At 32.2% G+C, this 22646-nt stretch overlaps 1 protein-coding gene across 1 annotated transcript; it reads left to right on the forward strand.

Moving 5' to 3' along the window:
* Positions 1-1757: 1757 nt before the first annotated feature.
* LOC128170609 (uncharacterized) lies at positions 1758-20422 on the forward strand. Its single transcript, XM_052836388.1, has 5 exons — positions 1758-1795; positions 3578-3673; positions 8709-9302; positions 11359-11397; positions 17746-20422. The coding sequence occupies exons 3-5, from the start codon at positions 8732-8734 to the stop codon at positions 20004-20006; spliced, it is 2871 nt and encodes a 956-aa protein (XP_052692348.1). The 5' UTR covers positions 1758-1795; positions 3578-3673; positions 8709-8731; the 3' UTR covers positions 20007-20422.
* Positions 20423-22646: the final 2224 nt, after the last annotated feature.

The following is a 22646-nucleotide window of genomic DNA, read 5'->3' on the forward strand; positions in this document are numbered from 1 at the left end:
TTGATTCGTGTACATTTTATATACCGTTCTAGGTTATAAATCGAGGAAAAAACATGACGCAGAAAAACCCTACTGGCACTGTACCAGTTATCGGCTAAAATTTAACGTTTTCTTTTCGTAATTCCTCATTTCTTGATATTTTTGGATAAAACTTGACATACTTTCAAAAGTGAACTCCTTATTTATCAATATGTTAGTTTTATCATTATTTAGAACCCAAAACATCTTTTGTTTGTGCTTTTTAGCGCGCCCCGATTTTGCCGAGTTTTTACGATTTACTGTACCAGTTATCGGCTTCGTGATAATAACATATAGTAAAGTCCGTGTTCATGTCGATTTTATACTCTGCTAAATATAAGTTTGAATTATGCCCCTTGTGGGGTCAGACTAAAGTAGTCGGGGTCATGATACATTATAAACAAAACTCATAAAAATATTCGTTTATTACCAGACGGTAATACACAAAATCGTAGACTATTCAAAGCATAATTATGCAATCAGGCGTTCAATTGCGCTTCGAATCTCTCGGAAATTTGTGAATTCCTTTTGTTTATACATGTTAAATGTATTGATTTTATATGTGAAATCAAAGAAGGGATATAATAACGTATCACAAAGAGGTCATATGCAATTTTTAACTTATTTCGTCACTTTCCCCATAGCTGAAAGTGCAAAGATGTAAACTCAGCGGTAAACAATGATCGTTTAAGCTCATGTATAAAACAAATTCAAGAAAGTTTTCAAGCAAATTTATTTTTCTTTATTCGAATAAGGCGACTGAATTAAAATATATTGGATTGTTACGTGCTTTAAACCCGAACTCTCAGTTTAGCCGATAACTGGTCTTAGCCGATAACTGGTACAGTACCAGTATATTTGGTATGTATGCAAGGTCTGTGTCTGTATGCTTTTAAAAAATCAAAATAAATAAATAAATTTAAAAAAAAATAATATTGAATCAGTAACATGTACTCAAGGTCATATAAAAAAGAAATTACGACTATAAGTTTTGGTTAAAAGATGAGAGTATATAAATTTTACATCATATGGAGCATTTGATTATTAATATTGATATCTTTAATATCGCAAGGCAAATATAAACAAACACTCGCCCAAACATCAAATAAGACTTGGTCATTAAAGGGGAGAATGATCACTGCCTAAATTCACAAAAGATAAATGTCAACTAGGAACAAACGGACTCCTCTTGAACTTAACTGCTATGTAGCTAAGTAAAAACTCTACCCAACCCAAAAACTACACCGATGCATTTTTTAGGTCAAAAGCACCGTTTAAAAGGGAAGAAATACAACACAAACCAAAACCAAAAGAGCCTGAAAAAGAATAGATATCAATTAAAAGCTAAATAAATAGGCATTATCCGGCATATTTCTCTTTCATCACCGGTATCCCTATAACTCCTTTATAAGCCGCAAACCTCTTAAAACAGTTTTATGTATTTCGCTGTAGAGGTTTCAGCTGTGTTGACGCACATATTGCTTCGCATTATTACTCCGTTGCCACAAAATTAAAAAAAATTATGCAATTTTCAAGCAAAGAGACTGCTTACTTAAAATGAGGTCAATGCATTATTTTCAAACAGAATATGCACACAAAATAAAAAAACCCCATACAATTCAAAGACCACGAAGGTATAACAATGCGTCGGTTACAAGATTCAGTTGTGCAGTCAGGTGTAACGAATTCATAGGGTCTATATATATGTACCTGGGTTACGAGATGTGTTCAGCTTTAAGCCGGCATCCTATGTATATTGTTGTTATTTTCCAGCAAGGTACGTTTAGATTTGCTTAGAATTTTATTTAAAATGTTTGATTTTTATTTTTTATCAACATTTTTTCCTTCGTTCTTCCATCGTTTGTTGTTATCTTCAAGCAAATTACCTTTAGATACGTTCAGAATTTTATTCAAAATGTTTGATTTCATTTTTTTCAAATCAACAACTGTTGTTTTTCTTATCTAAACAAATAGTCAGATTTTAAATAGTACGAATAGTTTAGATATTTTTTGTAGTCGTACAGTGCTGCTATCCTGAAAGTTGACAAGGATAGGATAGGATGCAGGATGCACGATACATGATAGAAATATAAAAGTTAAGTTCTATCCTATCCTATCCTATCCTATCCTGCATCCTGTAGCCAATCAGATTCGAGTATAAATTCCAGAGTTATTTTGCGAAACGAAAATTGGCTAAACAATGTATTTTCAATGTCAATTTAATACGTTTTACAAGTTAAACCATTTAAGAATAATAATTATTTCAAGAACGCGGTGCATAATTAATGCGCGCTAAAATGTCGGCGCTACATCTTTGTCAATTCGTACGCAAGTACAGAGTTACTGCGAGAATTCGTTGCAACATTTGACAACGTCGGAAATAGATTTCTGTATTTACTTCATTTAAAGTATGTAAATTAAAAAAAGCTTGAATTTATAAACGACTAATTTGGCATTTTAAAAGATAAACATGTATACAAGAATCAGACATTGATTCACGTTTAATATAATTTCTTCGATGCCCAATAACAGGGACGCATATTTCTGTCCGATATTAACCTGAACATATCGAATTAATAAATGTTAGCAAGCTATAAATGCTTAAGAATTTATACTTTAAAAATAACTCAGAGTGGTTTAACTATAAACGATATAAACTTCCTAAAGGAATTATTATCGCCGAACGAATCGCTCGAATAATGAGAATTACGCTCAGTTATATGTGATAAGAAAATAATTTGATAAAAATATGTGACTAAACAGTTCCTCAATAAGTGCATCGAAGTTATTTATCTTTTTTTATGCATAAATATAATTAAATCAAAAATCGAATCGCTTACCTGTTTGTTTACGTTATGGTCTCCATCCCCCGTACGATTTAATTTTACCGTAGCACAGGTAAGTAAGTTATCCCGCTCGATGAATATTCGGTTTTAAGATTTAATTTTTCATTTTGAGTACTACATTAATTGATAAAATCATTTTATTTTTAAATTTCGTTTCATTTAACTTTCATTCCTATATTTTGAAAGTATGGGATAGGATAGGATAGGATAGAGCTTATTTGCAGGAAAGGATGCAGGATACAGGATATAGGATAGGATAGGATAGGATAGTTTTGTCAACTTTCACGATAGCAGCACTGTATGTATTCCTACGCCAGATTTCAATTTAGTCTCCTTCAACCAAACGCTCGGCTCTTTCGGCAAATCTCAGACGAACAAAAAGTATCTCTTGGTAGTCAGAGATTCACGAAGACAGCCGAGCGTCTGGTTGAACGAGACTCATGTGTACAATTTTTAGAAATATTTCGATTACTGATACATAGTTTGATGGAATTAATTCTACCTTTAAATATAACACAACATGATTCATATAGGGTTCTCTTGACATTCTTGTCGGAAAAGTTCGAGAATTCATATTATAACATGTGCGTAATTCAAATGCATATTAAAAACTACTTACCATGCAAAATAACATATCGTTGATTTTAAAATTAATAATAATCAATCGATAAAATAAACTCCCGCGATTAAAAAAAAACCTCCAAAATTTTCAGACGGAACCATACACACGACCGGGTGTACAGGCTTCAATAGGAACGATTGAAATCGACACCGTCACCGTGTGTACAAACACGCAAGACTCAATTACGGTAAGTGTACACAAGGCATATTTAAATTAATTTCACTTCATACAGTAAAGATAGATTTTGTTATTGTTCTTATGCTTCATAAGAGTCTACCTTTTTTTTTTTTTTTTTTTTTTTTTTTTTTTTTTTTTTTTTTTTTTTTTTACAAAGAATGAGGTAAAAGTGATGGTTATCTGATGAATACGAAAAACATCTTGATTTTTTTAATATTGTTAAAATGGCGACATGGAAAAAAACTTACAGGTCTTTCAAAAGTGATTTTGATTTTAAAAAATACGTTACAATGGACATACCCAAACCTCATAGATCTATATTAACACAATTGAGGTGTGGTGTTCTTCCTATCAGAATAGAAACAGGGCGATTTAGGGGGGGGGGGGGGGAGAAAGTAAACGATATGCAATGTTTTATATGTTCTGTAGAAGCAATAGAAGACGAATTTCATTTTTTATTACATTGTACATCTTATTCAAAACTTAGAATCGAATTCTTTACTAGTATTGGCTTTAATAATCGATCACTAAAGATGTCAGACTCAGACTGCACTGGTTTTCTCTTATTTAACTTTCCTAGACAAACGGCAAAATTTGTATATTCAGCTTTTATGTGCAGACAATTTATCCTGTATAAAAATAACAATGCGTAAACTTATTATTTGTATATTCATTTTTATAAAGTGACATATAGGTCCGATGGGCCGGGTGTTTATTCACTAAGGTATTATATCATATACATGTATCTTTATTTGTTTATAAAACACATGTCACTATAATAAATCATTTACTTACTTACTTACTTACATTATTTTAGAATGATACAATACACAATATTTTTTTTTTCTGTTACTATTATCGACACGCATAACATCTATTACTAATATTTGTTTGTCGTTTGGAGTTTACAACCAATATTCATTCAATTGGAGACAATTTATGTCTTGACCTAGAAAAAAAAATTAGGTCAACTTATGCACAAAACATTGCTCTGCTGCAATCAGACGCTAGGTACTTGTAAACTAAGTGATTGTCAATTATTTATGACAAATGTTGAAACTGTAATGAAGACATAAAGAAGAAAGGAAGAAGGTTAAACTTTTTACCTCATTTATTCTTGAACTGTTTCATACGAAGTATAAGAATATATAAAGTTAGCATTTTCTTATTTTGAAACAAATTTTACTGTGTCCTAAGTACATGTAATCATCAACGCTAACAAGTGTTTTGAAAAAAAATCATACTAACTGAAATATGACTGTCTATTTGGTAAAGAGAATCGAAAATAGAGCTTACTGTTGCCCAAAAGTATTACGGGGAAGAGCTGTTATAGAATTCAGTTCCGGTTACATTACGGGGAAACATAGATTAATGAATACTTTATAATGTGTCTTTAAATTTGTCTTTTAATTAATAGTCTTTTAATCAAAATTGATCTTTTCAATGAGTATGCACACACGACAACTGTCTTGCTATTTTGATAGACATTAGAAAGAAACGATTTTTTTTCCCAAAATGATATCTGTAAAAATGAAAATTGTAAACAATTATTTCTTATTTCTTTTTCTTTTCATTTTAAGGAAATAGCAAAACGCAAAAACAGTATCGATATACATGTATAAGTACATAATCCGTCATCATTTTTGCAATGGGTTTATATACATGACATTTTTTATTTCATTCAACCCACCAGCCCCCCCCCCCCCCCCCCCCCCAATGCAAGTACCTCATCTATTATTAGAACATATTTGTGTGTGAAAGCGGGGTTTATTCACAATTTACTATAATTAAAACAAACATATAATCCATCTCTGTCTTCAACTGTTGGATCATGCTATTCGTGGCGGTCAATGTTTGTTGTTCAAAATAATTTTAATAGATATTAAACAAACACTTGTATACGTTCGTGGGGGATATTAATTCATGTGCAAGGGTTACCAACGAAAATTGGTCCGCAACGAACAATGATGATTCCTCAGAACTAGATCTTTTTTTCTATTATACTCTGTCTCAAGATACCCTTGATTCACATTTTGCTTAATTACTCGATATTTATGAATATCTCATGGTTCAAACGATATTTATTTATAAGTATGAACAATTGCCAAGAATCTTCCATAAACACATATTGTAATACTCGGCTAAAAATGTGAGGTCTACGTGGATTTTGTATTGCAGTAGACCCGGATGATAACGTTGAAAAACTGTGCGAGTGTTCCAAGTGACTTCGGAATGGAGAAAAAATGTAAACATTTCCCATCATAATCCCTTTAAGAAATCTGTTTTGTTTCAGTAATTGTTTACGAGTAAAAAATGATACAGTGTCAATGAAGATATTATGGAAATTTTCCATAATATCGATCTTAATTGCACTTCTTTCACACACACACACACACACACACACACACACACACACACACACACACACACACACACACACAGAGGCACACAAACAGATATATATATATATATATATATATATATATATATATATATATATATATATATATATATATATTAGGGGCCAAGGCACTTGTAAACTCTATTACAAATAACTAAAAAACGATAAAGATTTTGTAATGCATTGTAGAAGCAAAGTTTTTGATCGAAACAATATCAGTTTGTAAAACTTATTGCCACACCCATTGATGACGTAATTAGAAATTTTAGGGGACTAAAATCTTTAATCTTTAATGTGCTGTATGTGAAAAAACAAAACTCTTTGTCCAGCATTTGAAAGGATAATAACAATCGTTTACATTATCTGAATGGGAGGGGTTGAGTGGAAATTCTGAAATTTCATTGATATTTTAATGGTATCGTTTAAAAATTGAACGGAAGACCTCCTCGTTACTCGTAACGAGATCGTATCTAGTTAGTTATCTGTTCCATTACAAATAAAATTCTATTTATTCTAAATACCTGATAAATCATCTAAAAATCGGTGTCATCGGGAACACATGCTACTTGTGTTTACATCAAATAAAGCGTCTTTTGAGCGCTTTATTTGCAGATTCACGACCATACAATTCGTTGTACATATATGAGAGATTCGTGGTTATATTTTTTTTTTGTAACGAAATATTAAATCAACCGTATTTTCTTGCTGAAACCCCTGTTTTTGGTTTATATTCCCCATATATCATTCCTTCATATCTCATTATCACTTCATTAACATATTAAAGCCATATGGTTAGCGCTAACTGTGTGAACAATTTTTACCGTTTTAATGGAGTCACTTTCTACTAGATAAACTGTATTATACTATAATTTGCTAAAACATGGCAATTAAAACATAAGCCGGTATCCTTAAACAAAATAAGGACCTTTTCTCATGGGTGCCATCTATTATATTCGTCAAAATATCACAGGTACTTGAGGACAGGATCGAACCCCCCCCCCCCCCCCCCCAGTACATAGACCCCCGGGACTTTATTTTTTTATTATTAAATTATCATCTTATGACATATTTCTAATCTAATTCATACATTCATTGCCCGAAATTACCGAAAACAAATATTTTTAAAAAATCAGACCCTCCACATATATAATACAAGAAGGTTGCTAACTTCGTCTGCCAGCCGAGAGGCACTGCCGATGATTATTTGTTGAAATGTACTATCAAACTACATCTACCAGTAAAAACGGTGACGTCATGTCGTTACCTGATAATTCCCTTCACTGAATATCTGCAAGTCATGCCTGTGTAAATACATTTTAAGGCAAAGAGGACAATTTTTACCGACTAGTTGCAAGTTTTAAACCGATCCATTTAAAATCAACGGAAGTGAGGTTTTCTTTCGCAAGGAAGATAACTCCGAGAGATTAACGAAATTGCATGGCAAACTCGAAAAACGTACAATCCATAAGAAGTATGAATTCTAGTCAAGCCGCGAAGAACTGAAACTTTTTTATCTTCTTGGGGACTGGACAATCTAAAAGAAGGCACTCATACTGAGTGAATTACAATAGAAGATATAAAAGAGAAAATAAAAAAAAATGTTACGAGTTATCTTCCTTGCGATAAACCTTTACTTCCGTTGGTTCTAGATGGACAAATTTAGCAACCTTTTTGTAATATATGTTCAGAAGGTCTCATTTTTTAAAAATGTTTGTTTTATGTTATTTTGGGCAATGGATGAATAAATTAGATTAGAAATATGTCATAAAAGGATAATTTAATAAAAAAAGAAAAATAGAGTCCTGGGGGTCTATATATTGGGGCGGGTTATGGGGGGTCGATCCTGTCCTAGGCACGTGTGAAAATATATATATTGGACCAGTTCCGATTAGACCCAACCTGACACCAAAATAAACCCAAACTATGCCCCGGGTTTACTTGGGGTTTATTGCTGGTCTGAAAATATGTGTTTACTTGTGGTTTACTTTAGGAATAAGAAATCATTCGTCAAGCCTAATAGGTGATAATTTTGGTTGGGGCGTGATTAAATCCAATTTTAAAGCTCGAAGGGCTTTAAAATAGATTTGATCACGCCCCACTGAACTTATCACATCATTATATTGAAAGAGTGATTCTTTCTTACTTAAAATTATATAATTTTAAACCATTGACGATTAAATATTTTGAATTTAATAAGCAAAGCCCGCTGGCGCCTCAATTTGGCGTCATTTTAAGCTATGGGTTATATAGTACAAAATCTGTACGTAGTGTTATCACAGGCAAATACACTGTATAATGTAAATATTTTTGGTTTACTCAGGGTTTAACCAGAATTTGTTTTTGGGGTCAGCTGTACCCACTGATGTGACGCAGACCAGTGTTTTATCTTACCATCTTACTGCCTGTAATTCCTGCGCCTTGTATATTCTTAATACACATGTAGTCTGTTTCATGGGTCTACTTCTGATCGGGGTTTACTCACTGGGTTTATTTTGGGTTTACTTGGGGTTTTCTCTGGACATGCTCTATAACAACAGAGTAAACCCCGAAAGTAAACCCAAAGTTCAGATCGGTACTGTATCTCTTAATCGGATTTTTCAATTAAAGAATGTATTGCTTATTTTTTTAAATTTTTTTTTTGTAGGTTCATATATATATTGACAGAAGATGTCTTTATCAAAATATGTATCGACCCGAGAGAAAACGAATTTCGCCCGCTTAGCCATGATTGTATTTGGTCCTTGCACTGATGTGCTGCGTGATGTACTAATGAAAGAGATACAGCCCACAGACTTGCGCAATAAACTAAAATTATTTATTTCCAATCACCCTAAAAACATGATACCACCTATCAACCAACAACAAGTGCAGCTAGTTTATACTTGCGATTATTCAACATTTGACATCACATTGTTATGCACGCTATTACGTAATGTATCTAGAATCCAATCGCATTCGACTAGACGGGGAAATAAACCAAGACGAGGATATAGCAGTGTATCAGCAAACATTGAACGCCTTCGTGAAATAAGAAACAAATACTGCGCCCATTCAGCGAATGGTTCTCTTTCAGACTTTGATTTTAATGAAATATACAACGAAATTCATCAAATAGTGCAGAAACTTGAGGATTACTTAGGAACCTCAACAATTCATCAAAACAAAGTGTCCAATCTTAGATATTGTGTATTGGACCCAGCTATTGAACAGGCAGTTGACAAACTGCAGGAGACTGTTTGTCATCTCGAAACTCAGACTCATGTTTTACAAGGTTTGTAAAATGCGTGTAATGAACATCTCAGAACATCGCATACCTATTTTTTTAAGCTCTTTTATTAATTTTTTTTTTCAAAGTGCGTTAAATTTTGGTCCAAATGAACGCACCTTTAATTTTTTTTTCAGAATGCATTATAAGTGTAGACCAATATTTTTTTTACATCATGAATCAACGCATTTTGAGAAAATATTTTTTTTTTAACATTTAGATGCATAGTTGTGTTTCTATATAAAATATTGATTGATATTTCTATTTCATTGAACCGACGCAGCAATATTCTTTCATCAAGGGAAATAATAGCGTCAGATGATATTGACAAGGACGTTTCTCATGCGCTAAGCTATACTATATGAGCTTTATTAGAGATCAGACACAAATGTATAGTTTTATGGAACAATTCTTTGAAGGGGATTATCGCACCTGCGTTGCCATTGAAAAGAAAAACAAAAAAGATTCAATAGGGCACAGATACAGTTCATATTTCTTCCCTTTTCCAACTGTTTGGGTTATAAAGCGATGATTGTTCAAATGAATTTAAAACCACGTAAAAATTTAAACAAAGAATTCTAGATTCGTTTTTTTTTTCTTAAGCAAGCTAGGAATGTATTAATAAACGTTAAAACGTTGATCTAACCAAGTTCATGAAGTCTAAATATAAGGTCGCTAGCTCTTGATTTAATTCAGTCGTTATCTAAATATTAGTTTTTATGTTGAGTAAAGAAGATCTTTTAGAATCAAATTATGAAAACAAAATTATAAAATGGATCTTTACAATAATGTATTCATCTTTGAAATCTCATTTGTTTTTTCAAAAAAGGTATTTTTATACACAACGAAAATAATTAACGAAGAAGGATATGCTTTATTGACATTCATATGTCCATGTTAAAATTTAAAGGCATTTGATTTAGATTTACCGCTTTAAAAAAATCGCATGCCTATACTTAAATACTTAGTCATGTGTCACATTATCTTCAAAGTAGGTAAATGGCAAATATCCATTCCTAAGGAATAAGGAATAATATTACTACCAATTTTATCTGAAAGTAAAAAAATGACATTTTTTTCAAAGTGCGTTTATGTCGTCGATAATTACGCATTTTTATTTTTTTTATTTTTTTCAAAGTGCGTTAAGATTGTCCTAGATTTAATTCACTTTGAATTTTTTTTTCAAAGTGCGTTGTAACATAACGTTACCCTTATTCAAACATAATTGTGACGTCAGAGTTCACGTCTGTTTTGTTTTGCCTTGCTCTTTAAAACCTGTCCTGATTATTAGAACTACGCATTTTTTAACATTATAATCACCTCGTTCTCGCAGTTATACATTTCATCTGGTTCTCAAAAGTTTAACTTTGATTTTTGCAATAATATGAGAACCCTATTTCCAATGCTTGGAAAAGCATTGTGGTTCGATATTTACTGTCGCCGAAAAGTTCTGACAGATCAATGTGCAAGAAAACCATTGTGACGTCACTCGAATGTATTGTTAAAGGGCGATAACTTATGTAATGGAATGTATATATCCGTGTACGTAATGGAATGTATATATCCGTGTACGTTTTGTTAGCAGTATATATTAAACATAGTTAGGAATTGTTTTTATTTTCAAATGTACAAAACTAGACCGTTTTAAAAGCATTACAATTTCGATAATCTGTTGTGTTGTTTTGATGTTGGGTTATTTTCAATATTGCATGAAATATGTTGGTTAATATTTTAGTAAATCTTGTGTTTCTGTTTCGGCAGTCAAGATTGTTTACAGACGGCAAATAACAAACGAGAAAATGAGATATTACAAATCTTGATAACTAATTCCCAAAGTATTGTAAATAATCATCAGTTAAACTCTTTATTAATAAACAGAAGAAAAGGGAATCTTTACGCCTGTATTATATTTTATATTATTTGTTGAATGTAAACGTATACATTGATTAAGTGGTATAAGGTAGTTTTGAATTGATATAATGAGCTTTGGTTATTATCATTTTTTTATTATTTATTTTAGGGAGAATAGTTGTGTTGGAAAAAACAACAGTGCCTTTACATTTGATAGGTAAGCTTTTCTATCGTTACAATTAATTTCTTTAAGAATTGTGAACAGAAAATCCAGGTGAGAAATACCATACACATGTATGGTGACACTGACAAAACTTTTAGACCAGCTGAATCATTCAGGTGACCTATTCAATGGGTATCAGCCTAGTCGTGTACGTCGTCATGTGTTGAAAATTGTAAATTCTGTATAGTTCATTCTAAATATCTGAAAGAAAAAGTGAAAACATGGTTCTGTAAATTATGAAGCTGTACTCCAAATATGTAAATTCCAGGGTAAGAACTTAATTACAATGGTTTTCTAGGTGTACTCGCTTTGCTGAGGTACCGGGGAATAAAGGATCTTCGGGGACTTCGAAATAAAACCAAAAAATAAAGTCAAAATATAATGTTTATTAACTTAAATTGCAAATGTCAAAATTCACAATAAAAACAGTTCTTAAAATTGACAAAGAAAAGAACATAAAATAAATATATATTTACCTTCGAAATAAAACCAAATATTAAAATAGGGCCGAAATATAATGTTTATCTATTTTCATTGCAAATGTCAAAAGGTGACAAATTGCGTTTGGCTTTTGATTTTATTTCGTCGATAATTACAAAGTCACGCCCATAAAGTTAATCCCTACACATAAAATATAATTGGTTATTTAAATACTTATTGGCGTGGATAAAAGTGAAACGTACAGGTAACAATCATTATAATTAGCGTTAATAACCACTGTTCAAATTATGTAATTAAAACGCTCACAGGTGCCAGGTAAGATGTCAAAACAGGTTGAATTATGTAATTAAAATACTAAGTGGTCCCGTGAACCTTATTTAAAGCTGCTTGGTCCGATTTTTTGTTATTACAGTATTATTTTTTTCCCATACAAACCAATTATCTTAGAAAGTTATGGACAATTTACACGAAAAGCTATTTACACGAACAAAATCGGTCTCCTTTCAAAGTTAAAAATATTCAAAGTAAATAAAAATAATTTCTTTTTAGGCAAACGAAAAAACAGACCAAAGTGCATCACGGGAATTTTTAGAAAAGGAAACCGTTTGGTTTCGTCCCCCTAATGATTGGGGTTATTCAACCCGCATGCTATGCATCGATTGTAAAGAAACTTAACATCAGAAATATTAGCATACAAAACGTATACATGTTTATTTGTAACTTGTCTGATTATTTCGACCTTTATTTAATGCGATGTCAAAGTCGTAATACAACCATACCTGTCTCGTCGTCAGGGGTAAAATTTAACATGAGGCGAAATAACGCGGTACCCCTTTATGTCGTTTGTTTGTTAGCAAATTTTGTACGTATTTTTCTTCATTGAAATTTGGCTTAATTGACTAGAAAAAACTACTGCAATGTCTATTATTTTACATATACTAGGCATAACCATCGTTTAAGAGCGTGCATAAAATTTGATATAAAATCAAGCAGCTTTATCAATTGACGTTAATTTGAGATTTTCAGAAATAAGTATTTAAAGATTTCGAAAAGTAATAATAGCTAATTATTAAGTAAAATCATTATTGCGACATTTGAATATTTTACTTTTTTTTCGAATCTTTTTCATTTTAAAAACGTATGTACGAAATAATTTATCTACAAATTTAGAACATACTCTATTAAAATAGCATTTGATATGAATGATATATACACAAAAATATAGGGTAAGTGATATAAAAGAATATAAACAAAATATAAATATATCCACGGAGCATACAATCCTGTGACAGTTGTGCAGTTTTAATGTACAGACAGTTGATAAATATGTTTGTCTGTTGAGTAAATACTTACTGCATATATAGGGGAAAAACCCAGATAACTGTTTATATAATGTCAAAATGTAGTTTATGGGATTAGATCATATATATTGTGCTCACTTCGTTATTACTTCACAATTCATTTAAGTTATCTTTTCCTGTACGTTTTAGGATTTGCGTTGGAAAAAAGGTATTGACATTAATAACATTAAATAATTTTAAAAGTAATTCTGACACATTTTTTAATCATTCATTAATCACCGTTTCAAGATGAACTACTGGAACTCCTTATACAGCCAATTCGTCGGACAAGGAAGAACTCAAAGACTAATTATCTAAGCAAATGGCATTCTAAACATTGGAGTTAAGGGGAATTTGTTCCATGATTTTATAATGAAACAACAATAGAAGAAACAATATTTAAGATTTTATAATAATTAGATGATATCCAACACAAGCGCGGGGATTAACACTTAACACATTAATATGATACAATGCTTAATATGTTGAACCATATTTTTAGCCTTGATAAATCCCTGAGACTGCTGTTCAAATTTGGATGATTTTAAAATTTACACACGTACATGATCGGTCATCAGAATAAGCATCGTAAAGCAAAGCTATGAGTAATGTATCAACTCCTTCGGCGCATTCCAAACGGCAGATATACCATTTACTGATTTAAGTACATCACTGGCTATCTAGTTACCAAAACATTTACAAAAGTCGCTTATACATACTATTATGTGTCGACATACCAACTATTTTCGTCCACGGTCGCCTCTCTTTGGATGGTTATGTCCAGTTGCATATTCCAGCGATCTCGCATGAAAACTAGATTTATTAGGGGTTTTTCTGCACAGTGAATAATATCACAAGCTATCGCATGTATTTTCCTTTCGTTTTCAATTCAGCAGGTTTTGATTTTAACTCACTATTTGTGTTTAATCCATTAACTTTAGCTTAATAGCTCTGCGTCAGCTGTAGGCGCATCCATTTTGAATATTGTTGCTGCTGTTTTCTTGTATTCATACGCACCGCTTCATTTACATTATTTACAAAAGTTTTTCGGTCATTTTTATCTTTGATGCGTCGATCAATAGAAAAATTGTTATCTTCATTTCTTAAATCAATATATTAAACTCCTAAGGCTACATGTGCAGAAAACACTAGTACTACAATTACATGTAGGTTGGGTATGTTCTGACCAGGGCCACGGAATAATAAAAAAATGGTAATTTTTTAAAACTTATTAGAAAAACATATTTCCGGGTAAATTATATAGTAAGTAAATTTTAATTCAAAATCAACGCAAACTCTCTCTCTTTCTCTCTATCTCATTATCATTTTGTTTTTATTTCTCAATATCTATATAACCTCCTACATCGATAGAAAACACATTTACATGTTCTGACCATGGCAGCGGATTTTTGTTCACTAGCAATTTATATTTACATCATCCAGTGTCTTTGTCTGTGATAACACTACGTATCGATTTTGCACTATATAACCCATTATACAAATGACGCCAAATTGAGGCGCCGACGGGGTTTGCTTATTTATAGTTAAAGATTTAATTGTACGATGGCTTAAAATTATATAAATATAAGAAATAAAAAGAATCATTCTTTGAATATTATGAGGTGATAATTTTGGTCGGGGCGTGATCAAATCTATCATAAAGCCCTTCGGGCTTTATTGGATTTGATCACGCCCCGACCAAAATTATCACCTCATAATACTCAAAGAATGATTCCTTATTCCTTATATAAAATTATCGTTCATATTCTCAACTTTGCAGTAAAAAGGGGTTATGAAAATCAGATATTACTGAAATTGATTATGAGAATAAATCATCAGTTTAAATTCAATTTAAGAGCCCACCCTTTTTAAACCTTTATTTTGCTATTAATGGGAAATTAAAAAAGGTATAACCAAGAACTGGGTTAAAAACAAAAACGTGCTCTATCATAACATGGCTGCTTATAAATTCTACATTTTGACTGATTTACTGGTTTAAGTGTACACCTATATGTTTAGATTTGTAAAAAATGCTTAACACCATGGACCACGTTTGATCTTAGTTTGTATTATATTGTTAGTTTTTTTTTTACTAAGAATCATACGATTCATATATTTAAGATAGAGTACATATATATGTAGACAATTTTACTCTATAAATCACTCTATATTGTATGTTTTATATCTGTTTTTGAAACATTAGGGGGTAGCGATGTTCCCTAACTCTAAAAGACTACATGCACTGAAGGCTTTCACAAAGAAAGTGTCCGCTCTCACCTGAGATTTACTACCCGGTGAATCTCGAGTCTTCAGTTGTTAGGATAATTATTTAAGTATCAATAAATTATTAACTAAAACACATGATTTCTAAAGTTACAATAACAGTGTGTCTTGAAATATAGCTCTGTTGAGTGGGAAAATTGACTTATAGTTCAAAATATAACACATTTGATTTCAATTGTCGAACTAAGAAAATAATATTGAACAAGGGCACCGCTTAGCGACATGAGTAATTGTGTGAGGCATGCACTTTTTAGGAATATAAAGTTATGTAAATAAGGAGACAACATTCTACCAACCCTCCATTACTACAAAAACTACTCTTCTTTACCAATACTAGATTTAAATCCAAAACAAAATATCAAGTTGTTGATTTTAACTGCTTACTTTCACTTTGGTTCCCTAGAAAAGAAGCGGAATAAGTAATTGTCAAGTCGTACATAAAATATGTTTAACTGTTTTTAACGAAAAAAGTGCTCAACTAATTGACTTGAAAATTAATAGGATCTGTCCTTTCACCATGACAAATAAGTGTACGAAGTTTTATGAATATCCGTGCAAGTGTTTTCTTTTAAACGTGCTTCCCAGCTGAACACACTGTATACACAAGCACACGCACAGCAGCGATGTTACAAGTTGCGCGATGAGATAAAAAACACCCAGTTAAATCTTACACAGGGGATTTTGGGGGCATACACAGGGGGGTACAGTGGCTTACAGGGCATGACAGGGGGTGACAGTGGCACACATGGGATGTGTACTAGGGCTGACAGGGGATTACATGGTGTACACGGGCTAACATTGGGTGCACAGGAGATGACAGGGAAAACACAGGGGGTGACAGGGGAAGACATTTTCATACGGACAGGTTTTTTTTTAGAGCCAGTAGTAGATTGTATATCAATTTTTTAAGCGAGTAACAGTTTATTAGCATTTTTTATCCAAAAATTTAAAAAAAAATATTTACAATTTTTGTTTTGATTTTCATATGGTTTTTTTTTTACCAAAACTATTACTAAGTTTATATGGGCATCTTTGAAATGTATTTATAGATAACTGATAATTGTATTATGCATAATTAATACCAAATACTTAGCCTGTTCAAAGCTTAAACGGTGTTTCTTGTTTCTATTAAAAAATAAAAAAATGATATAAAATAACTTTAACCGAACTGAACTGAATAACTATAGGTGTCATTTTTGTATAATCATTTCTCAAAAATGATTCTTCATCAATTCCTTAAATAGTGCAAAGGTGTGTCAAGCCACATTAACCCTTCTACAATTAATTCAAAAATTTATGGCTCAAGAGATAAACTAAATACACTGGTACGATATGAATAAAGCTTTCTACCTAACTTGTGAAAGTCATGGCTTGGTGAGGGGTTCAGCCGCTAGTCCTGGACTAATACGACCTTATAGTGAAAATGTATTAAATCTTAGAATATCTTGTTCTCTTTATCCACAACAGGGATTGATAAAGTACATGTATAGTCATGCGCGAATTTAGAGTGGGGGGGGGGGGGTCCGGACTCCCCTGTAAAATTTAAATTTCTTTCAATTAAATAAAAATAATAAAAATATGCCTCGGACACCCCCTGGCAAACTGAAATAACCGTCGGAATCCCCCGCCTCCTGGAACAATTTTCTGGATCCGCGCATGATGGTTAAAATATTCATAAAACCTTCTACCTAAATGGTGAAATCCATGACCACTGGCTCAGGGGTTCAGTGTGCATGTGGCCAATATGACCACAAAGTGAAATTACTGCATTTTTCAACAATTTTCTTTGCAATTTCACAGTCGTGCGAGATAAACTGTATTGTTATTTGTTCATATTAGAGTATTTGTTTACTGTTTTTAAATTGCACATGTATGATTAACTACTGACGAAGGTATAACAGTTTTTTTTTTATCAAACGGTCACAATGTTTGGTAGCTGAGGCGAGAATAAAACTATTTTATCTTCTTCCGATTCTTGCTCTTCGAATGCCCAAATATAGACCAATTGACAGGACGATTTAAGGGATGTGTTAATCAGGAGGCCGCCAGGGCATGTAGGCCTCTTATGTTATTCTTTACAACTTTTTTCAGACATGATCATATTCTATCTTGATTCATACAAACTCGTTACTCATGCGTTGCTACCAAAGCAACTGTTTGTCGTAACTATCAGAATAATCAAGAGTAAACTCATTCTGCCCTACATTGCTTTCTTTTTTATTAATTTTTCGGTAACCTTGCATTTCACCTTAAACATAAAAAAGTATATTATTTTTAGAGAATTGGAACAGGCAAATTTCTAAATGGAAAGATGACGACAAAATGTTTTTAAAAACGCATAACTTTACAGCAATGCTAAAAAAAGTTAGAGACCAGCCGTACGTGACATTCGTTGGAGCTCCGGGTTCAGGTAAAACGGCAACAGCTCGTCACATCGCCCTAATACTGCAACAGGAGGGGTACCAATGCTTACCAATAACCGAATCAAGCAAAATTGAGGAATATTGTGATCCAGAAAATCCACAAGTGTTTGTAATAGATGATGTGGTAGGCTTCTTGGGGTTTGATTGGAGTTCTTTTTCTACTTTGAGAAAATATAAAGAAACACTTATCAATCCGTCAATGCCAAAAACAAAAGTTCTTATGACGTGTCGAGAAGTCGTGTATAGAAATAAACAAGCATCAAACTCTTTTTTAACTAAAGAGGAAAATGTAGTTTTACTACAAAGTACGGAAAATGCCTTAAATGAAAACGATAAACGTGAATTACTGTCACGGTATCAGTTAGGAAAAGATATCATATGCAAAGTTGAGCTGGGATCAACATCACCTATGCTTCCATTGTTATGCAAGCTCTTTTCAAAAAAGGACAAGTCTAAAGGATACCGTCCATCATTTTTTACATCACCCGTCCCTTGTATTTTAGAAGCTTTAGATGAAATGAAAGCAACAAACGATGTCCATTATGCGTCATTGGTTTTGTTGATGGCCTGGCAAAGCCCACTCTCGATAGATTCGTTAGAAGATTCAAAAAGTTCTGAAAAAGAAGATTTTGAGGAGAAAAAAAGAGAATTTCTAAAGGCATGTAAAGTTAGCAGTTTGACAGAGAACTTTATATTCGTTGATGCTTTGTCAGAAATGGAAGGAACATACACCGTAAAGAATGACAAACAAATCAATTTTATTCACGATTCCATGTTTGAAATTATAGCATATCATTTCGGTCGAGATTTTCCAGAGGTGATATTGAAGAACTTGAATAATGATTATATTGCAAATTATATCCAGATAGACTCGAGCAACAGTAGAAAAAGGAAAAGAGATAGCGAAGAAGAAACAGATCAAACCGTTAAAGAAAACGATTCAGTTACGGAACAAAAATATGTTAATGATTTGTGTATAAAGTTGAAGGAGTCGCAATGCCCAATGCTTGCTGAACATTGGCATAGAGCCGCATTTGTGGGGGATTTGTTTGCAGCTTTTGGAAATGTATCGATGAAACACCCATATGTATTTCAGCCTTTCATAAGGATGATTGAAGACCATCCGTATGCCATGCTTGATTTAATATTTCTTGCGAGCTTGGAAAATGATAATTTTGTGTATATCACAGTATTTGGTTCCCTTTTAAAGAATTTGAAACCGAATCATGCACATGCTTTGTTAACTGGGTCCATGAGGATCAATAAAGGTGTTCTTTTCGGCGTTAAGGGGATCAGCTTTGTTATTTACTATGGACATCACCAAATTCTTCAGTGCATAATAGATCGAGTTATCAGAGAGAAAAAAAACCTCGATGATCTATTTGAAAATGAATATACAGAAGGATTTGAAATGGATGATAATGATGAAGATTGTGAAGATCCAGACAGTAACACAAATGTAACAGACAGAGATTGTGATACCGATAGCAATTTAGAAACTACCTTTTACTTGAAACAAGTTTCAATGGAACAAATCCGGCTGGTTTGTCTTGGATGTCATAGCGGTGATCTAACCACTGTGCAGATATTGCTAAGACATGTTGATATAAATGCACTAAACATTACAGACAATACATATAAAGAAAACAATCCATTGGCTATAGCAATAAAGCTTGGTCATTTGAAAATCGCAATGGAATTACTAAAAATTAAGGCTGATGTTGATTCGAACATTTTCGAATATTCACCACTTATTGGTGCTTGCAAATATGGACACATTAGTATAGTTGAGGAGTTGATAAAGAATGAAACTGATGTTAATTTAAAATGTAAGAGTCTGAACGGAGGTTGCATAACACCACTTATAATGGCATGTCAAAGAGGACAACTTCGTGTAGTTGAAGAGCTAATAAAATCAGGAGCCGATGTCAATCTAGCTGGAAAAGAAACACCTCTTACAGCCGCATGTCTGAACGGACATTTAGATATTGTTGAAATCCTTCTTGCAGCGAAAGCTGATATTAATTTAGGAAATGAAGAGAAGAAAACACCCCTTGAAATAGCGCGTGAAAGAGGACATTTAGACGTAATAAACAGGTTAACAATAGTTCACTAACTTACTCACGGGTAATTGTGTACATAATCGCAAATATTACCCGTTTATGTAAAGTTTTGTGATGTGCTATATTCAGACGCTAAAAGCAAATAATATCGAACTTAATGGACGATAAAATTTACAAGTCACGGTTACAAATAATGGGAATGAGACGTGATTCTATGAATGTAAGCTGTAGTTTAAGGAACTTTTTTTTTAACAAAGGTGTGTCTTGTTACGTAACTTTTCAAATGTACACGTTAAAAAACGTGGTAGGTTTAAGAACAAGCGTTATATTTTTAGTCAATAATGTATGTTCTGTTATATATATTAGCATTTTTTCGAACATGGAAATCTATTTTTGGTCAGATTTTGTTTCAAAAAAAAGAAACTTACCTGCACAACAATTTTTACATTATTTACATTCAATGTCTATTTAACCGGATTTTTCAACTGAAAAATTCGGTTATTAAAATGGCAGGCGGGCGGATAACTACACCTACAGTTTTCAAGAAAGAATGTTGTTCTTTTGCAGATATTTGTACACGTATCAATGTATAATTGTGCATATTCTAGGATTTAGATTTTTGATAATTTATAAAAAAAAAAAAAAAAAATACCAGCTTTTAAACTTTAAAAATATTTCATATACAGTACCTCTATTGTACGAATAACTCCTACAGTTTTCAAGATAGGAAGCTGTTCTTTTGCAGATCAATTGTACACATATAAGAGTTGTGCATATTGCTAGGATTTTTATTTCTGATAATTTATGTAAAATATACCAGCTGTTTAACTTAGTCGTTTTCTCGCAGAATATTACATATATGGTATCCATATTGTACGGATAACTCCTCCTACATTGTTTAAGATAGGAGAGTGTTGTTTTGCAAATCAAATGAACAAATATTACAAATGTGCATATTGCTATGATTTGTGATAATTCATGAAAAAAATACCAACTGTTGAACTTACTAATTTTTTGGCAAAATATTGCATACATGTTTATTTTAAGACAAAAGTTCATTTTCTATTATACAAATTAGCATTTCTTCAAACTTAGAAAATATATTTTTTGTGTCAAGTTTTATTAGAAAGAACCCCACATGCACAACAGTTTTTACATGTATTTACATTCAATATACCGTATATCAGATTTTTTCCGCGTCATGATTTTTCCGCGAGTCAGAGCCTAAAACGGTATATAACATTTACGCGAATCAAATATTCACTATTTCAAAGTCACATTGTAAATATAATTCAGAATTGTTTAAACCTGTGAGGTAAGAGGTGAAACGTATCTATATTGTCGCCTTTTGTAATAAAAAATTCGGACAATGAAACCATTTACACGATTTCCTTAATGTGAAATAATTACCGATAATTATTTTAAGAGACGCAAACGGTCATAAATAAATAGATCCTGTACCTTAAGATATACCTGTAGCTCAGATATAATTAGAGATCGGTTTACACAAGGAGAACGACCGTTTTAAATAGCTTGTCAATAGATTATTAAATAAACAACAAAGCTTACAAATCTATTACCTAGCGCTTGTCCTTCGATCCCGCAATTTGTACCTCTTACTAAACTAAACTAACTAAACATAGTTCACCTGACTTTTACTTACCTGTTTACTTTAACAGGAAAAAGAGAACTCTATTACATAAACAAAACTCTGTATCAAATTTACGCTGATTTATTTTCCGCGATTCGGAAATCGTCGCGTACAAAGCGGAAATTGGATACACGCGGAAAAAAAACTGATTTACGGTATTTTCAAATAATATTTTCACTGAAAATCTCGACGTTAAATGTTCAGTAAAACAAGTCATATTAAATCAGACGTATGAGTACATTATAAATTCATACAGCGATTATTATTGTTAGATTAAATCAGACCGTCAAATTAACCAACTGTTTAGATATGTATATTTAACAAACCATTATTTTATCTATTCTTTCCAGGCTGTGTTTGGACACTACATATTAAGCGGCACAAGCGCATTAGATAGCATATTGTATAGCTGTCCAAGCAACGAGGGTTATTCGGAAATTATTAAAACATTTACTTTTTACTTGAAATGTTACCAAATCAGAATGAACGTAAAGAAAGAAATATTTTGTGATATTACTTTGCTCAATTATTTGTTTAGGTTTCTTCAATGTTGATGCCAAGTTCTACGCAAACTTGTCAGTGAGAAAGAGAAATATTTGTGTTGTCGCAATAGTTTCTGAACAACCCTCGTAATATTCAAATCCATGACAAAGACAGTCTATGATCGCGTTTAAGCGACAATACAATAATACTCGATACTCATAAATGAATAAATATCCATTGATTGACTGTTTTTCGATATTAATGCTCAATATTTTTTTAATACACAGTCCGGTGTGTTAAAGAACAGACAGTATCCAAAAGATAAACAATTACTACCTAAATATATAATGACCATACCAGTTAATATATGTATACAATATGTTTTGAAATAGTTTCCAACATTGCAATTGCAGGTGGAAAAATTTCAAACGCATATTTTAAATTTAAAATAAATGACGTTATTCACATGCATTAACGTTACTTTAAAACTGTTTACTAACACTTAATAAACTACGATATAAGTTATATATCAACATATTTTTATATTCGAGAAAATAAC

The sequence above is a fragment of the Crassostrea angulata genome, chromosome 2 (genome assembly GCF_025612915.1).
Source record: "Crassostrea angulata isolate pt1a10 chromosome 2, ASM2561291v2, whole genome shotgun sequence".
Classification (NCBI taxonomy): Eukaryota; Metazoa; Mollusca; class Bivalvia; order Ostreida; family Ostreidae; genus Magallana; species Magallana angulata.

Coding starts and splice junctions, on each gene's coding strand:
- LOC128170609 (XM_052836388.1), top strand. CDS start 8,732: ATGTCTTTATCAAAATATGTATCGACCCGAGAGAAAACGAATTTCGCC. Junction 9,303..11,358: donor CAAACTGCAGGAGACTGTTT/GTCATCTCGAAA, acceptor TAGGGAGAATAG/TTGTGTTGGAAAAAACAACA. Junction 11,398..17,745: donor AGTGCCTTTACATTTGATAG/GTAAGCTTTTCT, acceptor TATTATTTTTAG/AGAATTGGAACAGGCAAATT.